Raw genomic sequence first — 22,850 nt, 5'->3', positions numbered from 1 at the left:
GTTTATCTAGACAGTCTGTATGGGGTTAAGGGCACAGATACACATTGAAAAAAACACAGACACACACTCACATGCACGGGCAGCAAAATTAATCTGTTTTTTGATTCAGGTCTTAATCTCCCGTCTTCTACTCTACTGACAGGCCCACCCTACAAATTCAGTACAAACAAAAATGGCCAGAGATTCACAAAGAGGATCAAACTGGCAGGAGCATGCATCACAAAACCTCTTTACTGTGTGTTGTAACCTTGGTGCCCATGCATGCGTGTACAGGGACAGGTGTTAGAAACATGTTTTGAGCCTCAGAGTTGAGAAATTATGACCGCTTGACTGGCATTGAACTATTATACATTTGTCACGATGGACAGTTTGATATATTAATGTTAAAATTGCAATTGTCTGGTTTGATGTTTCTTCGAATCTGACCAAAAATGTATTAACAATAATAATAATAATAATAATAATAATAATAATAATAATAATAATAATAATAAATGTCCTCAAAATCGGATAGTATGCAATTGAACTGAATGTTTAATCTGACTGTTTTTGCTGCTGTTGGCTTCCTGTGTGATGGCCCAGAATTGTGCAAATGAAGCAGACTTTGACGTTGATCCAAAATGTAAAAGCCTGATGATTTGCTACTAATAGCCATGGAGGGATTGCTGAGGCCTGTTTACTTGTGTGCAGATGTCTTGATTACTGAGCCATTAGATTAATTGAGATAAGCTTTACCATGCTGCTCATAGACCCTGCATATCCCATGTACAAATAATCAGCGATTAGTGGTGCAAGGTTAATACAACATCATGCAGAGGCCAGCGAAGGCGGACAGCCCAGCAGTCCAGTGGCAAATCCAGGGGTGAAAGAAGACACCCGCCATAAAAACTGCAGTGAATCATGTCTTCAGCCTCATGGGACCATCGGACCATGTCCTGGCACTGATAGTTTGACAAATGATACATCACCATCAACTGCAAGATCTATTGTTATGACAGCAGGAATGATGGTATCATACCGCAGTAATATCCACTATCTGACAAGCACACAGATATGCACACACACACAAGCATACTGTAACTGCAAATACACACAAGCTGTTGGACAAATGATAAATTCTTTACTTTACTCATAAACATTCTGGCAGATCAAAGATTAAATAAAGTTTTGTTTTCATTGTTTAAAAATACAATAAGTCACACTTTTCAGGGCTGATTTATATCACTGTTGTTGAAGTATTGTGCTTTTGCCACTAGATGTCTCACTCCATGCTTGTATTTAGGCCACACTCCTGCACACACACACAGAGTCACATGCAGAGTGCACATGGTGTGTTTAATGTGACCAGCCTAGCCACTCTCCACATGCATTGCAGTCTCCTCTGGGAAAACAGGAAAGCATCTGCCTCCCTCTGACTGTCTAACACATTTCTGGGAAAATAGCCCAAACCTGCGGCTCAGGAGGAGAGAGTGAAAACAGACACATACACAAACATATACACACTCACATGCCTGAACAAAAACAACAATAATTTGTGCAAATATGTGTTTGCACACTAATTTCCACTGAATATTATAGAGCATTTGATGGGACGACTGCATGTAATGCTGCTTATCTCTACATGTTGGAAGTGAATACTGATAATATCGATGTATATACCTCTCTAAGCCAAGGAAATAATAGGTCATTTCTATGAAAACCATTAGATTTAATAAGGGAAGACATTGTTGGCTTCATTGTACTGTTCTTCGTGGTGCCCTTTGAATCATTGTGAATTTTTCTAAATGTTCTGGTATTTTATGGATAAAAAAATTAATAGATTAATTTCAAAGAGATTCAACCATTACAATCAATAATTAAGATGATTAGTATGCAGCCTTAGTCAATGTACACATGGAAGACAATGGATGACGTTTTACCAGGGTAAATAACATGGTACATAATAATACACCATTAGAATTAAACAGTGTGTCCATGTGATTTTACATTCAATGTTACTGATCTTATGGTAAATAGTGACATGGTTGGTTATTGTTAATACTGTACAATGGCATTGCAATTTGGTTTAGACATGTCATATTAAATGTATGTTTATAGCTATCTGTAGGCCTACAAATGTGTACTGTATGTCATCAATGTGTGTTCTGACTGCAAAGAGATAGAGTTGCACCAAAACATTAATCGAAACTGTGATTATGTTTCAAACCATTTCTGTGACTCATCAGATTTTGTGACCTAAATACAAAGTTCAGCTATTTTGCCAGTACACAGTTTTTATTTTTTCATAGTTTGCATACTTGTTTCAATTCTAGTATTGTGTTTCAGTTTCAGCAAGTCATATTCATTATTTCTACTATTTTTATTTAATTTATTTAAGTTTCATGTATTTTGTTTATGGGTAATTTAACAAAATCAAATAATAAATAAAGGATGATAAATATGAATATTGACGGGGGGAAGATAACAATGGCAACTTTATTTTGATGGATGCCAAAAAAAGTATCCCAATGGTACAATATTTGGAGAATGGTGAACCTAAAATAATAATTCAGCCTGAACGTGCTCTACGTCAAACTACGTAGATCCTGATTGGACACGCCTGCTGAAGCGGACGTTACCATAAGTTCCCCACAAACAAAGGTTAGTGGCGTTTAACAGTAAGCTAACTGTGCAACATGAACCTGCGTTAACCAATCTTTCCATATGAACATTTTACTCCGCATAGTGATTCAATAAATCAGTGTTACAACCTATGGAAACCAAAGTTTCATTCCCCAGGTGACCGGAAACATGGCTCTTAACAAGATTGGTGCAGGTGTGCTGAAATGGTAAGTAACTAACGTGAGCTAACGCTAATTGTTTGCAGAACAATGATGTCACGGTTTTCTGCGTAGATGTCCGGAAGCGTGTTTAGTAGCTTTTTAAAATGTATTTATCTCAAGCTCTTAATAATCGATGTTTTAGTTATACACATTACATAGTATCAAAACTCCTGATAATATTTGCTAAAGACCGAGAAACTTCCCTGACAAGGATAATATGTGGTTTCAATTGAGAACGAATGGAGCACTATTGGGAGGAATTTTGAACCCAAGTCGATACAGTATTGTATTTTCTTGTAAGGTTAGAATTAATACTGTTGTCTTTGTCAAATAAAAAAATGTAATATTTGATTTGAACGTTATTAATTATTGAAATTGATTGTGAAAATGCACCCCATTTAGGCCTACTTTAAACCTGCCTGTTTTTGGCAGAACATTAGTCTATCCAAACCGAAAGAAATAAGCCAAGATAGCCTTATCATGTTCAGATATTCAGACACGATTACTGGTCTCATAATTAAGAGAGCTGGTATTGGTAATTTTATTAGAACGACTGTCAAAATACTTGTTGAATACATATTTTGCTGATTTAATATTCAAATTAAATAGCAATGAGTTCTGCTTTTTTGTTGTCGTTTTTGTATTGTATTGATTCCAAAACCTCTTTCCTGCTGTTGTGCAAGTTGTGTGTATTTGTACAAAGGCCCATCTACTGTAGGAGCAGACGTGCAGACTAGCTGGGGCTTTAAATGCGTTACATGTTCGTTCGATTCTTTGTGCTTGATTAAAGATAAACTCTCAACATATTACTTCACCATCAGAGTGATACATTAATTATTCTTAAAAGGGAAGTTCCTTTTTTAGGCAGTGTAAACCTCTAAAGGTAATCACTATCCTATATAAAAAACTGCTGTGTATAACATCCTATACAGGCTAAATGCTCCAGCTTCCCAGCCTGAGATGTCAGCTGTTGTCGCACAAGGTGATGTGATGTATTTAAAGACTTCACTTTGGTTTTTCCTCTCCTTATAGGCCACCTCTTTCCCAATGAATTGTCTTTCTCACTCACTGTCTATGGTTGTAAAATGGTGCCAGTTTGAGTACAGCTGTGTGTTTATGTATCCGTCAGAGTGTGACTGTGGCGAATAAGCTCCAGAATGTGTGTTATCTATTAATTCCTTCATTAAGCCCTTATCAAGAGTTTTAATGCCAATTAAGATGTGCTTTAATGTGAAGGCAGGGCGGGCAAGCGACTATGCACTTCTCACTCCACAGTGACAAGAGAAAAAGAGTAGACCACGTTCAGACAGGACCACCCGCTCGCCTTATCAAGCCACTAAAGGCGCCACAGGCCTGTTAGTTTTGCCTCCTTAACGCTGCCGCTGTTTAATAAGCTCTATTATTGCGACACCTAATTCTTCACTCACTGCAAATGTATAGAGGGCCAATTTGATGTGGGCCTGCCACTGTGGAGCAGCTTGAAGTTATTCCTGCTTTTCTACAAGTTCAATCCATTTTAGATTACTTTTATTCCATCTTATGTTTGAAAGTGTAGGATTGTTTCTCTGCAAGAGTGTTTGAAAAAAAGACAAACTGAGTTTATCTTGAACAGGGAGAGTTGAAAATCATTGTGAAGGGCAGAATTCACACTCTCTGCTGCATGTAGTACGACATGTAGAGGTCAAGCAGGAGTATTTACTCACATGAGCCTTCTTACAGATGAATTCATACATGCGCACAAAGTTACCTCCAGACAGGTGCCTGCTGTGTACCTAACATATGGAGCAAGACAAAACTTTTTGCAAACACACTCGGGGTCACAATAGACACTTTTGTGTGAATTATAATTAGATTGACAGATCTGCAATATGCAGACTAAGCAGATGGCTCATGGACAGTGTGGAAAGGCGGGGGCTGTTGTGAGCCGCAGACTAGAGGTCCGTTGTTATAGCAGCTGGCTGACAACTCTGGGATGCTGTGTGTCAGCATGGGAGAGGAAAAAGGAGAGGGAGATGAACACAGTGAAAGAAAGTGACAGACAGTTTAATTTGAGGATGGAGAGACCTAACTTTACATTATCACAAAGAGTGAGACTTATGATTAGAACAATAACTTGATCCTTTTGTTGGTAAGATGTAGAAATAGTGTAAAGTATAATAAAATTTGGAGCAAAACGTCCCACATTTAAAATGCATATTGGACATTGTTTGACCAACAGTCCAATATGCAGAGGGATTCAGTCTTCTATCCTATATTGCAAAAGAAAGCAGGCTATTTTGGCCATGTTCCTCAAATTATGAATTCACTTTAAATATAAAATGTTATTATTAAAACATTTTTTAAAAATTGAATAATTGGTCATTTACATAATTTTAGCTCTGATCATAACAGAAACATTTGATAAATTCTAGTAATACAAAAAATACTATTAAAGATATACACAGATTTCTATGTTTTATTTCATTAAATATCTGACCAAAGACTACACATCTGACCATGCTATGGGCATATCCAGTCAGTTCTCTAACATACTGAGGTTTATTGGCCCCAATTCAGTGTTAGTTTAGCATTGGTGTAACATGGTGATGCAAACTGTAATTTTAAAACTGACGTTAATTTGACCTTGCCATGAAGAAAATGAAATCCTCTAAGAGCTTTCTTTAGAGTGTTAACTTCAGCTCCTCTCTCCTCTCCCTGTGTGGCACTGATGTCTCTTTCCTCCCCTCTATTTTCCACTCTCTATCCTACTCAATCCCAGCTTTGATGTATGCATGAGGGAGGATTTCCTGAAGACCAAAGAGGCCATTACCCAGGGGCCATTAGGCCTCTAGTAGAGCATGTCAATGAGTGCTGAGTCTTGCTCTGTTTTCACATGCAGCCACTTTACTATGTGGGTAGGATGGAGGGAGATTCTCTAGGGATGATAAAGCATAGCCTTAAATGTATATGTATTGCATCACAAATATCAGCATTTTTGTCAGATCAGCTCAGTTTAGTTTATCGTGCTGTAACATACACTATAGTGGTTATTTTCTTACTGTTGCATGTGAGGAGGTCGGGTCATTAATTGGTGCTGTTGTTCTTTCATGCAGACTAAGAGCGAGGGGAGTGAGTCATCATCAATCAGGATGAAATGCTCTGACATTTGAGCATGAAAGTCCCAGAGTGCCTTGCGGCCCAACATCGCTGGGTATGTTTGTATTTTACAGTAAAGGAGGTATGCAGAGCACTGTGGTCTGAATGAGATATTTTTTGTTTGTATTTGCAAAGAACTGAGGTCACGGTTGATAATATTACAGACCAAATAAGGAGGGCTGTACGATATACAAATATTTATGTAAACATGGAGGGCTGTGTGTTATTTAGATTGGATCTTTCTGTTCTGGTGAGTGGATGAAACTAAAGAGGTGATAAGCTGTGAGGTGAGCAGGGAGTAAGCTGAAAAGGACACAGAGGGAAGATAACCTTGATTGCTGGAATCACTTTGCCGATCTCTTCAATATATCCCTGCAGAGGACAAGAGCGCTGACTCTTCTCTGCTGTGGTTTAAAAAAAAAATGCCCTCAAAGAAAGTGCGTGGTAAATGAGTGACGGTGTATCATGCTCCTGTTTTTACAGAGAGCACTTGAGAGGATCATTGAAGTTCGCTGAGAGCGTCGGGACTCTCTCTCAAGGGCAGCTGGCTCTATCATCTGTGGTGAATACGACGTGCAGTTCTTCTCTAATCACAAATATCAAATCTTAGCATTCAGCATGCTGACTACACTAGGTTTTACAGAGTGTGAAGCCTCACTTTTCGCCCAGCACAGCAAAATATCAGAATACGGGCCACAGAAATAGACAGAGGAGGAGGTAAGGGAGGGAGAGAAAGATGGATAAGGTAGAGGAAAAGGAAGATAAGCGTCCACTGTGTGTGTATGTGTCTGGATGTGTGTGGTGCGCCTTCTACTAGTCACTTCCTCTGGGGCTGCAGACAGGGGAAACAAGGAATGATTAATTTTACTCCAACCTACGTGGCCTCTGTCTGGGGGAGCAGTCCCAGAAAGTCTGATACAGAACAGCGAGCCCTGTTTCTTCCTTTTTAACTCCCTGGATCAATAACAGATTGGCAGGTCAATCTCTTCAGGAGAAACTGCACGGCCAATGAGAGAGACCCTGAGCAGCTGAGACCCTCCTCTTGTCTGCCTTTTTCAACGTTTGGAGCTTGAGGTCATTGATCTGTGTGTTTTCACTGAGCGGATCCCTTAGCTGGCCTCATCGATCAGCTCTAATAAAGAGTGGATTCGCTATAAGCATCGCAGCATGTTCAATGAGATCCATGGCCCCGGGGTGGCAATCACCTCTTTCATCTGCCACTCTTCTGCACACAACCGTCACCACACACATTCTGGCGGGTGGATTTTAATTTGCATTTAAGGCCATACTGTAGAAATGATTGTGTAAATTGGTTGCCGATCATCTCTTGGTCCTAGCAATTGCAGCACACCCAGAGGCATCCTATTTCCGAGAAACCTCTCTACCCCCTGATGTTTTGTTTTCACAGACAGAACTCCCCTCTCCTCTTTACATTAGAGAAGACTACACATTTGTGCATTAGCTCAATATTTAATTTGCATTTGTTTTTCCTTTCTCCAGGCCCCATGAGCCAGGTGAATTGAGGTACTTATTTCCTAATTTATGTTTGAATGGAAGGAGGAAACGAGGAGGGGCTGTGAGTCGGCAGGCATATTTAGTGTGAGTCAACCATCCTGCATCACTCTAACAGTATCTGTTTGTTGTTATCATTAATGTCATGATGGGAAGTGTGGTACAGTAAATGAATCTGCGTGAGTGGCCATCAATTAATGTTATTTTTCTCCACGTAGGGAATAATTATAAATCAAGACTGCTTCTCAGCCACAGATATGTTTGGAGGGTAGGATGAGGGGGAAATGCTTGATCAATATGTCTCAAAGACTAGTAGCATTTGGTCATGAAAGCAGATTTTTTTTCCAAGAGGGACAAGCGTAGATATTTGTTCTGACTGAATGATCCGTGACATCTATGTACATAAGCAGGGGGCCGCTGCTTTAGCTCTTCATCCCCGCCATCAGGTGGGCTTTTTCCGCTCCTGCTGAGGTCTGTGCCCCGCAGTGTGTCCTTTCTACCAAAACAGGCCCGTCTTCACTGTCAGAGAGGAGACAGAAATGCTGTGCAGCTACCCTGCCGACTGCTGTGTGGCTTTCTGTAGCAGAGCACCTGTGTGTCCCCTGCTGACTGACCGAGCCAAGGACAACAGCGACGGGCTGTCTCAACCTGTGTCCACCAAATGACCTGAGAGATGTAGGACTCACCAAAGACTGCCCTGAACCTCGGCTTTGACTGGGAGATCAGCGGAAGAGCATTTAGCACCTTAACCCATGTTCTGTGCAAAGGACTGTTGTGACAGAAACATACCGGGATTAGATAATTTAAAAAGCAATAACTCTTTGTTGTGAGTTTGCTACCGCATGGATAAACCTGCAAATGTTATTTCTGTTTAGGTGGAAATGTGTCAAACCTGCTGTGTCCTCCAGTTGAAATGGGCCGATCAGAGAACAAACAGCAGTGCAGGCAAAGGTAATAAGACAGGGACAGGTGCAGCCACAATAAGACGAACATGTGCACACCACAGCCACACGTATGCATGCATGCACGCAACAATACACACACACACACACACACACACACACACACACACACACACACACACACACACACACACACACACACACACACACACACACACAGCTGATAAAGGGAGATATTCACTTCTCCGGGGGGTAACTTCATGCTGAATTACATTTACTCTGATGTTTCAGTGCATCGCTCCTCTTTGTTTACCGTTAAAATGAAAGTACCTGACCTTTTTTCACAAGTAAACTTGCTCAACTAAAATATACCTTGTCACCAAGTTCTTGATTATTCAGAGGCTACGAGTTAAAAGACTCCTGCCCTGCTGTAAAGTTACATTTTAAAACACTGTAAGCCCGCCGGTTTGGATGGCATGTTACAGCATGAAACAATTGTAAGGTGTTTCCAAAATCATATGATTAATTCTTACATTAATTTAAATGGTCATCTACTGGAACACATGCTCCAATAAATAGAACAAACCTATTTGGAGAGGAGTCCTAAGGTGAATATGTACACTCCAGTTAATACAATCCCTCCCTCTCATGCCCCTAATTATCAAAATAAAGCTGGATTTCTACTCATCATCCTGAGTTTGTGAAGGACACACAATGCACCGTAGTGGACATGAGGGGGAAAGGAGGTGGCCTGATGCGCGCCCCCGTATGTCGCACTGGAATAGGCTGAAGAAGGAGGAATGACCGCTTGTGCCAACCGCTGAGTCAAGAGCAACAGATAGGATGAATAAAAACAGGAAGTCTCGCGATTTGACCTTCAAAATAAAACGTCAGGTTAAAGAAAGTCCTTGAACTAATGCTGGGATGTAAGGCCAAATATGTGGCCCAAAGTGTACATATTGTAAGACAGTTGCCATGTTCTCAAGGGACCCTGGTATGTTTTGGTGGAAGAAATCCCACCTCTGATGGTTTAATATTATTGTCATGAAGTGTTGTAATCAAGGCTTTTTACTGAGAATACAACAGTAACATGTGGTTTCTAACTAATTTCTGCCTGCACTCTCCCCTTCCTCTAATGCTAATACTGTCCTAAAAAACAATAAATGGTTTTATTTTGAAAACCGAGATTGAAACACTCAATTCCTGTGTTGGCCAGCTTCGCTGTATGGATGTTACATTGGAGAGAGTGGGAGAGAAAAGGAGCAAATGTGCGGCGGCGGAGTGGGAGGGAGGACAGTGAGTGCGCAAATAGGCAGGCAGGCACATCAGCAGGAGCGGCACAGCATCTTTCTGATCCTGATCTCCCGTGTCTTCAGCTGCCAATCCTCTCTGTGCATCTCGGCTTGAGGTTTCACTGCCGGCTGAAGTGTCAAGAAGCCTCCGCCAACCATCAGCTCCCACCAAACACTTTCTCTGGAGCGCGGTTATTCTTAGCTCAGCGGCGATAGACTGTCCTTCCGGTCCTTCTCTTATTTATCCCAGTTTCTTGAATATTTAATGGAAAATGGCGATCTGCGCACAGTCGTACGGTATTTTCTGTCTCTTTGCGGTCCAAACCGTACTTATCATATGCGTCTCCACGCCGACGGACGGGACCCACCTCTTCCCCCAGCACTACACGTAAGTACCCTGCACCGTTTTGGGGGATAAACAGGGGTGCGGAGCGCGGAACTAGGACAGGTGGCCCCGCCGAGCCTGCACATGCAGCGGCGTTTACCTCGGAGCGAGAGGAGCTGATGCCCCTGATGTTCAAACACAGAAGACCCATTTAACGTCTCTGGTGTGGCGTTATGAATCTAGCTCTCATAAAGCCCGTGTTGTTATTGTTTTTGTGATGGCTGTGTCATTTAATATCCAAAGCCCTATTCAATTCGTCAACATTGGAACAGGCTACACGGAGAATACACAGGTGCCACTGGCGAATAAACCAAGCGAACAATAATGTCTTAGAACATTCATAGGGATACAAATAAAAATGATGATAATAATACTCGACGTGTTGTTTCCCTGTCGCTGTATGGGGGAGAATATCCCATTTACGCATGAGAGATAGCTTGAGCAACAACGAGGCTGGTCTGAAAAGTCCTCCTCTGGATGCACACGTACCGTGAATATAATCTTGTCTATCCCACAGCAGGATCCACTGGTGTTTTACAGGATGAGTTTGATTCAGAGACTAAACCAATTAGTTAATGCAGCAGGAGCGCCAGGTCTTTAAACCTTCAAATGTAGCTCCTGTATTGAAAGTCGATCCTCACCCAAACTTCAAATCAACTTGTATGGAGTGTGTTCGGGGGACCTATGGAGCGGTATGGCTCACATACTGATTTCTGGTCTTTTTTTTTGTTGCAATGATCTCAAAGATATCAGTATTGTAGAAACACTTATAGCTGCCAATGTCAGTACCACAGTGTTGTTTTATCCATGTGACCACAGTCACAGTAAGTAGCTGAGCATCCAGCTGTGTGTAAACTGTTGTAGAACTCAGCAGGTAGCCTACACATGTTGGGAAATTGTTTTTTCCATTATACATTTTTTAACTAAAAAGGTTATTTCTACTAAAATACCAACAAGTTGTTTCACCTTGAATGACACTCTGAGGCAGACCGGAACAATATTAGTCAGCACGAGTAGCACTCGTAATTAGGATCTGCGAACTAAACAATAATCCTCGTTTTTAAACATTTTTTTATTTACTGTTCATTCGTTTTAATTTATTTTATTTTATGTTTCTGTCCAATATGAATTCTATAGGGTGCAACAGTTCCTCACTACGCAATGACGTGATAATCTGATGCGAACACAATTTATTATTAGTCAGGTTCACAGAAAATAAGAATCTAAATAATTCCTCTATGATTTATCCACTGGCTGATCTCTTTGTTATTCCCGATGGCCAAGGTGACTTTCAAAGGAAAATCACTTCTGTTATATCACTGCTCAATGACTTAAAAGGACAATTAGCTGCATCGTTGATTTTATCACTTGAGCACCATAAAGGAAAGTGATATGGATGGTTTCACTAACAAATTCCCATGGAATATTAAATCATATTTATTGTATTGAAATATATATTTAGAATTTATATTTGTAGTAAATGAAAAAAATGGCCTTGTTATAACATTTCCTCCTAATACATCTGAAGTCACTTTGTTTTTTCAATTAATAATTGTAAACCATTGTAAATTCAATGTTAATCTCTAGAATAAATAAATAGTGTAAAGCCTGTTGATCTATTTCCCCCGTATTATATTCAGCCATCTCTTGTTTTCCAATTGGGTTTTGTGTCTCCCATATCACTTTGCTATCTGTTAGAATTTTCCAGTTTCCTAACTGAAGAGTATGGGGAGCGGCTGTGGACATTGCGTGTATAGAAAGGCAAGGCACACACACATCGGTTGGAAAATGTGTGTGTACCTGAGGAAATGTGTCCATAAGCGAGGGCAGAAGGTCATCTTCATTTTTAATGTAGCTATTGGATTGCAGTGTTAGTGTGTGTGTGTGTGTGTGTGTGTGTGTGTGGAGGAAGAAAATGTTTGCATTCGGGATATGATTTCCATATTTCTAAATGATGGAGGAAACATCTTTCTATGACTGCTATCTAAATGTACACTATTCATAAAGTATTACAAAATATCATTAATAAGCAGAGTATATAAAACTCAGAGCATTTTTCTCCAATTGCATGTATCCCCACATACAAAAATAGTTACCTTTTGCCCTAGAGATATTTCCGTGTTGCATTTGGATCCATTTCAGCAGAATGAACATGGTGATGAAGTTTGTGTGACACACAGGTCATCTGCCAAAACTCATTACATTACATTTTACCCATAATGTTTCTCTTACATAAATCATTATACGAAAAATGTTTTGTCAAAAACACAGGTGGCATATAGTAAAGTTTTAACACTACGTCAGATTACAAAGAGCCAGTGCATCAGTGAGTTTTCATATAGTGCTCATTGAAACTTTTTAAAGAGAGAACACAGCTTGGAAAACATAAGGTCTCTAAGCATTCATTAACAATCAGGCCTCAGTAGTGAACATAAATTATTAACAACCGTCTATATAATCACTGAATGCAGAGTTCTGCACATTTGTGAAATATTTTACTCTTTTGATTTACAATTAGTCCAATACTAATCTCAAGTCATTATATGACGTTTTACATAACAGCATTTACTGTTTTTGGGTCAACTTTATGTGGTTTCCCCTGATACTGATCAGTTGTTTAAAGGCTAACATGTTGACATCTGCTGCCTGTGGCTGGATAGGTATTGTGCATTTTTAAGTAGGTTATTGATTAAACTTGATGTATTCAACATAATGAAATTGTTTTAAAAAATGCAGACATCAGGAACAAGGAGAGACAAGGCCAATTTTGGCAAAGCGTGTCTGTACAGTTTGTACATGTTTGGATTTATTACAATTATGGTAAAGCAAAATTAGTATTGTTTTAAGAATTTTGTTATCATGATATTGTGTAACAGTTTGCAGTTTCAAAAACCTGCAGATTTAAGAAAAATTATCGGCTTGCTCAAAAAGCAACTAAATCACCATAAACCCCAGATGTTAAAACTTGACAGTAGAAGTTTTTACAGCCTGGTACAAAAAGTGATTCTTGCCTCTGAACCTCAAACTATTTTATATAACTCACTTGTTGGAATAATATTACGGCTTAATGTTATGCATAATGGTGGTCACATTGAGTGACAGGTGGGTTTCCTCACAGCTCATCTGGGCTTACCTCAGCTCCACCTCTTTGCCCATTTTCGGATTAGCCAGGAGTGAGTTGTAGTCAGCACTGCCAAAATAGTGATGGCCACACCACTCTCTTTTGGCTTCATAATCGCTAGTAGGAAACCTATAGGAGACGTCATGAAGACTCCATCCAAGTTTTATACAGTCTATAGTTGTAGCAGAGTAAACTGAAGAGGCTTTACAATTAATTCCCTCAACCATCAAGCCACATCATAGACAACATCATCCCTCCTCAGTTTAGATTTAATGTGGCATGAAGACAGTTATACCCCATTATCAATTCAATCTGATCTGTTCGGTCAAAGTTGTACTGCTTGACTTCACTAGGATTACCTATCCCAACGGTACATGTGCATTTACATATACTTACAATAACAGACACAACGTAGGACCCCCCTTTCTTCATGTCATTCTGTCGTATTTAAATGACTATATACTGTATGTGTAGACTAATGAAGTTGCGTAAGAAGTCTGCTTGGCTTCGGGCAGAAGTAATGTCCCTCACTGTTAGTATCACTGCTCAGCTTTGCTCTCACTGTAAGCTTGTTTTTCATATTGAGGTGACCTTTTAATGTTCAGAAGCCTCTCCCCAGCGGTCACTCTCTGCATCGTCCTGTTGAGGCCTTCTTGCTTGCTTACCCTATAAACACAGCCCGTGTGCACGCAGACCTGCCTGGCATGTTTGCTCTGCTGTTACTCTCCTGATGAGGCCCGCTCTGGCTTTCTGAATATGGCGAGCTTGAATACTACTTGCAAGATTTGTAAAATTTAATAAATCTGTCTTCACTCTTGTCTCCAGAGCAAATCTGACATTTAAGTATGACATTTCTTTCAGTCATCATATTAAAATACAAACGACTGTTGTGTTGTTGATGCTAGTGATTAGCTATCTGCAGACTGCTGAAAGGAAAAGGTTGGCATGAAGTCAGTAGTTGGCTTGCAAATGCATGACAGAATATATCTGATTGCCGAAAGATGAGCCTTCAATATGTTTTTTTTGTGTGACATTTTCTCGTGGCCATGCACATGGATTGTTCATCTTGTATCCGAGTGGGCAGGTTAGCCCGTGCTACTGCTTGAAAGAAATGATGTGACAATCTTGATCCATTAAGTCATTTGTTGCTAGCTGGGAGTTCTACAGTGATGAACCCTACCTGTTTGATCTCTTAATTCCAAACTTGGCTCTGTCTTACGCATATCAGCTCCTGCTTAGGGTGCGTTTCTGTCAGACCTGAGCAGTTTTATTGCAGAGCCACTGATCCTAGCCCAGCCAAGTCAGGCACGTTCGCTAAAAATCCTGCCAGGGCTGACCAGATATATGAAAGGTGTGGTTGTGAGGGAAGCTGCTGATGACTAACCCAGACATTAGGTGAGGTAGGACATGGAGGCATTGAGCTAGTGAGTTGTAGAGTGGGGAAGTATGGCAGTTTTACAACAGGAACAGTAATGCACAGAGATGAGGGGAGATGCTTTCTGACACCGTCTAACAAACACACTCACTCCCATCCAATGGCAGAGAAACAAATGATGGTGATATGTTCAGGTGATAATGTCAAGGCATGAAGATTTAAAGGTGTCTAATTTTATTTTCCAGAATGATTCACTGGGCAGGACGTATCGAGAAGGAGCTGGAAAAGGTTCTGCAGCACGTCACTGGAACACAGCAGATGAGATCGGTAAGTTGACGTCACGTTTGCTTGGGAAGCAGCACTTTCTATTGCATTATTAATAAGTGAGATTTCTCAACATAAGCTTCCATGTTGGTGTCTGGGGCAATTGGTTTATATGAGCACTGCAAAAGATGTTGATCTAAAAAAGACATTAAGTTTTAGGACTTAAGTGGACTCTATGAAATAATTCAGAAATCAGAAATGTTCTTTTATCCCTTTGTAAAATTGTTGGATTGTTTAAAGAATTTTCTTGATTCCTGATTTACCTTTTATTATCTCTTAATTGAATTTTTTCATGTAAAAAATAATATTTCACCAGACACTAGACAAAAGGTATTTTTAGCTAATTAACACATTGTTTGAAGAACATTTTAAATGTATAACTCTGTTGATACATTTAGGCTAATCTGGTTTTGATTGTTTGCTTCCGTCCTGGTATGAGGCTGTGTGTAACACGTGTCTGTCTGTGGTAGAGCAGATGGTTGAGCAGAGTGTGATTGACACTCTTTCATCATATTTCCGCCATTTGCGCATGTTCACCGTGCTTCCAGGGTTTGTAATGCACCCTGAGATAAATGCTTCATTATTGCTGTTTGGGTGAGTGTGATTCATCCAGCCGGTAGGTGCCTGTGGCGGCTTTGATGCTAGCAGTAACAGGGGTAAGTCTGATGGCTGTTAGTCTGATGGCTGTTAGTATGCTGGCGACATTGATGGATCCCAGAGAGCAGGAAGTGAGTTGACAGCGATCGTGTTGGTGTAAAGGTTAGTGACCAGTGGTGGATGTCAGGCAGACACTCAGAATTCACGACATAGATAGGTTGATTTATTTTTGTTGCACTCATTCAGTGTAAACAAATCAAAACAGAGAATGTTTACCCATCAAAATATTTGCCTTTCAGAGTTGTGTCAATAATTCTTCAGTATTCCAATGAGCGATGTGGAATTTTAAATGGCAGGAGACTTCTAACGCAAAGTTACACAGGGTTTTAAGGTATCTTCTGAATGTCATTTGACCAACTTTGAAAAACTATTTTGATTTACGCTTGGTGACAATGCATTTTGAGGGTTTCTTCAGGATTTAAGAGCGTAACAGGAAGAAGTATTTTCTCACATAAAACATGTTACCAGCCAAAACTTAGAGAGGCATTGTTTCTTTTACTTTTCAAACTATTATTTTAACTCACTTTGATATATTTTGGTAGTGATCATTCTCATGTTAACATATTAAGGGGCTACCACTTTTTTCTGTTTTCAATGAATCTGATTCTTCTTTTCTTGATCTACTACCCTATCAAATGTGTGTGCTAGAAAATAAGGGAAATAGTCTCGTCAATCACAAATTCCTGAAGCTGAATTGCTGCCATCAGATTTCTTGCTTTGTCTGACCAACAGTAAACAACGAGAGAGATTATGAAAAAAGAAAATGATCAAATACTGGTAAGCCGGTGCTGGGAAATGTTTGGTATTTTAGCTTGAGAAAAGTTTCTGATTCAATCCTGCCAGTGGAGTAATTGAATAGTTATGTAATTACTGTATGGATCAAATCTGTTATGGTGTCTCCTGGCTGCTTGTTGTAAAACTTGAATGTTGTAGCTGAATAATCTTGAGTAACCCATGTTTGAGATATGATGTTGACATGATGATGAGTGATCTAAATTCTACTGATTTCAAACTAATTGAGACTACATGTTGCTGAAGTGTGCTCCCTGGGCCAAACCCAGTCAGGCCATTACCATTAAGAAGTATTACGATCATCCCAGTTATGTCGGATGCCCATATGGCTGTGTGTGCTGGCCTGACAGTGTGCGCAGAGCGGGTGTGAGAGAACATTTATCATGGCCCCAAACAGGAGTCGTCACAGGGTGTGCTAAATGGCCCAGCATGCCTGGAAAAGCCATTTTCTAAATGGATGCCTCTCTCTATACGTGTATCTGATAGAAATCCTCCCAGGGCTATGCCGGCTGGTAACAAGATTGCCTCCCTCTGCGCCCCCTTCCTCTTCATGCGCAGTTTATTCTCACAGACAAAAAAAATGTAAAGTGTGTGCAAATTATTTTGGAGTTTGTCTTACATGGAAGGAGACAGGGAAGAAGGTTTATTATAATGTTCAGTTCATTTCGTAGAGATTACATTTTTTCTGACAAGCAAGGTAGCAGCTGAACAGAAAGACCAAGACAGGCACAAAAAAATATGTTTGGAATTGGTCAACTTAAGAAATAACACAGAGATGTACAATGTTTTGATGTGTTTTACCTTGAAGGATCTCCAAAAATAAATAAAACTCAAGTTATTAAAATGTTAAAATCGCATTCTAATATATTCTGCCCGGGTTTGGTCAAGATGTTATTCTTCCCCGGGGGAGTGAAAGGAAGATAGATGGTGAGTGATGTATCGGAGGAGTTGAAAGTTTCCAGTGGAAGAGTGTGGTGCGTGGATAGACAACGAGAGTGGGCGGCAATCAGAATGGAGGAGGGAGGGGGGGCCTTCGAGAGAGAAAGGATGAAGTATGGCTTGACAATTGAGATGGATGTTCAGGCGGTTTTGTGTGTATATTTAGAGTCAAACTACTTAAGATGGATGAAATAATCGAGAAAAAGGATTGAAATTTGTACATTTAAATGGTAGCAGACGGATGCTGTTTATAGTCCTTATCCTCCTCATTATCCTGTGTGCTGCTGCGTTTGATGTGTTACAGTATGTGGTGATGAGAGGCGGCGGTGGACACTGGCATTGTTTCCTTATCCTCAGGCTTATTCAGAACAGTTTTAATAGGCACACATGAGCAGCGGCCTACACCCACACACTGTCATTACAGCGATTTGATGATTTATCAGAGATACAGGCAGATATTATTACTATGTACATATTTAGACACCAGGTGGTCACATGTTCACTGTACTTACTGTAGCTTATTAATGACTAAAGAAATGCACAGAGATGCTCTTTTTCCCGTGGTCCCATGTGTTCAGGAAGTAAAAGTAGCAGTCTTTTTTAATGTTAAATACAGAGGTTTAATCAGCTAAATCTGCTTAAAGTTATAACGGTAACACTACTCATTCTTGTGCAGAATAGCTCCTGTAACTGGTAAATGATTATAATGAAACTATTACATTCCCACGTGAGTAGCATTTTACTGTTGTACTGAATCTGGTCACTAGATTAAACTCCCTACCTTATAGAGGTGGGTAGTTAGTCCAGTGGTTCCCAACATCAGGTTCAGGCCTCCACCAGTGCGTAACAAGATACATCTGAAGGGTCATGTGATGATTAAAGGTGCTCTGTGAGATATTGGATAAGGTGATCTTTTTCAGCCATGACACTCATTTAAATGAATCAAACTCAGAAAGTTTAAAGGGAAAATCTCTTTTTGGTGGACCAACTAAAACCTCTTAGACATTTGAAACATGACATGCTACTTTTATGTAAGAAGGCATAGGCCAAAAAGGCTGGGGACCTGTGGTTAATTTTTAACAATACATATAAATAGGGTGGTAGATTAAGAAAATGGAAGAATTCAATGATCCGAAGTACATTTTCTAAAGCATGATATGGCACAGGTCCACTGATTTGTTTTTCCATCAATTGCGGTTCCAAAAATGCCAATGCAAAAAGCACAGCTGAAGTTTAGCAAGCTTCTCATATGGTGATGCCATGCAACATATGTTGAACTCTGTTTAATTTATTTCAATAAGAAGAGTCTAATAAGCAGGAATAATGTAGCCTGGTGCACATGACTGCTCCTGAACCCCTCGCTTCAGACCGACACTCTTGAGGATCTGTCTGCCGAGCCTCCACACCCTCTGCTTCTGCTGCTCTTGATTACAGGAAACCTGAGAATGATGCACACCCAGATCAATATACCCACACATGGAAGCAGGCAGGGATAGCCGGAGTGCATATTAATGGGGGTGGGATTCATCTAGCTTTTATGAGTTTTCATCTTTTACTTGACCATGTATTTCTTTTTGCTCTTCCTCCTTTACTTTTGCCCTTCACTCTGCGTCTCTTTGTGCTGTCCATCAGGCGGCCTGCCGACCTCATGCTGGTTTATCTCGGTTCAAAACAGACCTCCTTACCTCCAGTGCTGCTAGTGTGCGTGTGCATGCTCATGAATGTGTTTGTCTGCAGGAAGTTTTTTTTTTAACATTTTCTTCCCTGAAGCCTCTGATTCAATTTGAACCCTTATGTCTTGACGGAGACGTTGTATGCAGGCGGAACACAATTCCAAATTTCTCTCGTACTTCTGCAAACCTCCTCCTGCTTAGAAAAAGAGGGTTGCTCTCGTCCAAAACAGCCAGCCCCAACAAACAGATATCTCTACAAAGTGCACTGCTGGATTTACTCACTATCGCTGACTACTGAAATTTCCAATAATCTGTCTCAAATGCCCAGCGCTATATAGACATCACCCCTGCTCTTACTCCACAACCACCCTCCTCACTTTGTAGAGCTGATGTCAGCTTCACCCCCCCTCTCATTTTGCTGATCCATGAGTGATGATGGTGTGAGGGTTGATCAGTGCCATTTGTTTCCTGATTTAAAAGCCCCTTCCACGTGTAGACAGTTTACAGGAACAGTTGAACGTCCCTCATCCCAACACAAGAAGTTACCTTTAAAGGAGAGAGAGAGCTCCTTTCCCACTCCCCCTTCACCCCCCCTCCATCTTCTGGCCTGGACTTTACACAACAGCAGCTTGTTATCTGGCTGTGTGAAACATCACAGGCTATTTCTGCCAGATAGATAGTTTACTCCAGGGCTCCGGTTTTCTTTCCTGTCGGCTCATCTTAAGTGTCCCTCTGTCATTGTGAGGCACGCATTAACACACGGCTCGGTTTACTCTTATTGAGGTCTTTATGTTAACATTACTGAAACATAATTACTAGTATTTTAGCAACTGCAGCAAACCTCCAACTAATACCAACACAATGGTGATGCCTTTTATGGACTTAGCTGAGCTGTTACCACTTACTTGTAGATACAGCTTTCTTTCAGAAAATAATGTATGCATCTGTAACCTTTACAATCTGTCGTTGATCATGTGCATTCGAGGCACTTGATATACAACTCCTGAAGCATAATTTCAACACAAACACTTCAATTATAACTGATTTAAAATGTGTCAGATTATGCAGTTATTGGCTTGGTTAGGTCTGAGGTTGTTTGGAGAAAACTACAAAAAGTGTTGGTATTGAATATATATACTTTTGTGCTACCGTAGTTTAATTCAACAAAACAAAGATCTAAAATGTTACATTTTGTCTAATTTTCAATTATTTTTAATCCTGAGGTTAACAGCGGTAATACGACATTACTTTTCCAAAGTAATTTACAAGGAAAAAGTGCTTGCATGCCTTGGATTGGTCCAAACATATCCTTCCAAGATAATGCCACTGACTTTTTCCCGAACATGGCTTAAAGGGTACACAGTGCTGGCTACTTAAAACACCCTGATTCTTTAATAGCCAGCTCTAATTGTGATATAAGATAATCTGTATTAATAGTTGCCTGTCTAGTTATCTTCCCATTTATCCGTTTCTATGAGGGAACTGTCCATTTTTAGATTATTGCTGCAAACTCATGCAGACATCCCCTGAGCCATTCAAAGTAAAGGGGGTCATTAGGGTTACACATCACAGCCTCAAGATCTCAGAAATGGTTTGTTAGTCTGTTTTCTTTTGTTTGGAAGCCTTGTCTAACTCAAATTTCTCTGTTTGTGTGTCAACTCTAACTTTAACTGTATTTACCACAAACAAAAACACAAACAAAATGACTGTGTACATTAGAGGCTCATAATACCAGGAGTCAGCTAAAAGATATTCCGGTTAAGAGCTGGTCAGCATTACTCCCAGGCCCAGACTCCCCTGGGCTGACGGGAGAGCAGAAACGTATGCCATTTGTTTTTTTCACTTTTCTTTTATTGGTTTTCTGACACCGGGGAAGGTTACACGGATTCCTCAGCTCCCCGGGTTGATGGTCTGCCACTTGTGTGCGGTGTTTAAATAAATGAAAATACATATATCTGCAGAGTGCAGCCCTGCATGCAGATATCCCCGGGTTGGTGTTCGAAGGAATTACTTTAAAAAGCTTAGAAGTAAAAATGCGACGGTACAGAAAAAGTAGAGCCAGATTATACATTGTCAGTGTCTCCAGTTTATTCTGTTTGTTCTTTAATTTGTAACCCTAACTGTTACTGATATTTTGCCCAGCACATGGTGGAGTTTTGTGATGTTTAACCCTCTCAAAACCATTTGTGTTATTTTTTAGATTAAATCAGAAAGAATGGCTAATCTTTAATGACACCTATTTTAACAATCCCAAATAGTAGTATTATTATTATTATTATTATTATTATTATTATTATTATTATTATTATTATTATTAGTAGTAGACCTAAAAAGTGATGTAGAGATGGTTCTCTTAATCTGATAATATATCAGATTTTATTTTAAAACTGTCCGAAAGTGTCTTTTGCTAAATCTGTATAAGATCTCTTTAGTCAAAAATAATAGTAAATGGTATTGTGCAAACGTAAATTACACATCACAGGACACGTGTATACAGTTGAAGGAGATTATCTAACATAAAATAGATTTTCAGGTTGAATAATGACCTGTAACTTCCATAACACTAGATTTTTGATTTCTTTTAGCCATTTTATAATTGTGGTATCAATTTGAGTACCCAGACTCCTGGAATTTCACTATTGGTATCAACCACTTAATGTCTGGTATCGTGACAGCTTATATGCATACGTGCCTTGAAAAAAATGGTTTGTTTTTACCTTCCAGGATTTAGCTGCTCAGTCTCAGAGTAAATCCGGCTACGTAAAATCAATAATGAAGGCTTTGTGGACACAGTGGAACATGGTGCCTTGTGCTTGCTTTGTGTGCAGAGTTTAACATCTTCCCTGGACACATTTAAAAACATTTTGCAGTATATCCAGTGAATTACCAGGATGGAGCTGTAAAGGCCCACTGGAGGGAAACAACCCCTTTAGTGTCAGCCCTGAACAAACGGAGATGGTCGGAGTGTCTGAATCTCGCTGACAATCACTGTGGTGCATTTGGGGGTTGTATTTGTGTACCTAATTGTTGTTTGAGAATTTCAAGGCAAACAAAAACCAGTTGCTTTCATGCTATTAGTGGCTTTTAGGGAAGTAAAGAAAGCCTTGCACTTGTTTAAAGAGGGACAACACAGCATTATGTCAAAATACGATTAGAGGTCTGCTAAAGCTCCAGCCCTGTCAGAGGAAGATGCTTTATTGTGCCTACGCTGCAAATCTTTTCTCCTTGTCTCTGTCTCTCTACACTTTTATTTGCAGAGCGGGTGTGCGCAGGCTTGTGTAATTTTCAGTCGTCTTCTGTTTGATATTTCAGAGAGCACATGACGTGTCTTTGGTACTATCTGTGCTTGACAGAGAGAAAAAAGCAGGTACAGTTCCCTGAGTGGGTTGCACTGGTAATGTGGAGTGGCGTGATGCCCTAGAAAATTCCAGGTGTGAAGTGCTCTATTCATTCCACTGCAGAGGGAGTGCTTCTCTATGTGTGAAGTGCAAGGTGCGCCGTTTATTTTCCATTGTGAGCAAAATGTGTTTGTTTCTTGTTTGACTGTTTGTGTCTGCATGTGAGAGAGTTATGGAATGCTGATCTCTCCCAGGTTTTGTCCTCCTCTTATTCTCTTCCTCTTCCACCTGCACTAGTCTTTGATTGATTGGTCACACTTCTGAATAACTTTAATTGGCTTGCTTCAGCAGTGGGTGGTTTTCAAACGCCAAGGTACTCTGGAAGTCCTAGAAAAGCTTTTTCATGTTTGATCATGTAGGCAGTAAGGACTCTCTACTGCCATCTGAGAGAGGGGTCTTCAGAAGCCACCTACATCTTTTTAATTCTGCAGATAGTAATGTCTTCTACCTTGTTCTTGGTAAAACCAGGAGGAGCAGCTCCCTCTCTCTCCACAGTCTATGTACCCTCTTCTTTGGCTTCCAA

At 40.1% G+C, this 22,850-nt stretch overlaps 1 protein-coding gene and 1 long non-coding RNA gene across 2 annotated transcripts in view; both read left to right on the top strand.

Moving 5' to 3' along the window:
* Window positions 1-2,674: 2,674 nt before the first annotated feature.
* On the top strand, window positions 2,675-9,289 carry LOC134883496 (uncharacterized). Its single transcript, XR_010168282.1, has 3 exons — window positions 2,675-2,828; window positions 8,345-8,420; window positions 9,044-9,289. It is a non-coding gene; the product is annotated as an uncharacterized LOC134883496 (long non-coding RNA).
* A 511-nt stretch (window positions 9,290-9,800) lies between these two features.
* cacna2d2a (calcium channel, voltage-dependent, alpha 2/delta subunit 2a) overlaps window positions 9,801-22,850 on the top strand; it is a 129,425-nt gene continuing 116,375 nt past the window's right edge. Inside the window, 2 exon segments of the mRNA XM_063910462.1 lie at window positions 9,801-10,051; window positions 14,790-14,871. Coding sequence (XP_063766532.1) covers window positions 9,936-10,051; window positions 14,790-14,871 — 198 coding nt within the window. The 5' untranslated portion in view covers window positions 9,801-9,935.

This window comes from Eleginops maclovinus, chromosome 20, assembly GCF_036324505.1.
Source record: "Eleginops maclovinus isolate JMC-PN-2008 ecotype Puerto Natales chromosome 20, JC_Emac_rtc_rv5, whole genome shotgun sequence".
Classification (NCBI taxonomy): domain Eukaryota; kingdom Metazoa; phylum Chordata; class Actinopteri; order Perciformes; family Eleginopidae; genus Eleginops; species Eleginops maclovinus.
This window is presented reverse-complemented; position numbering and strand designations above follow the sequence as displayed.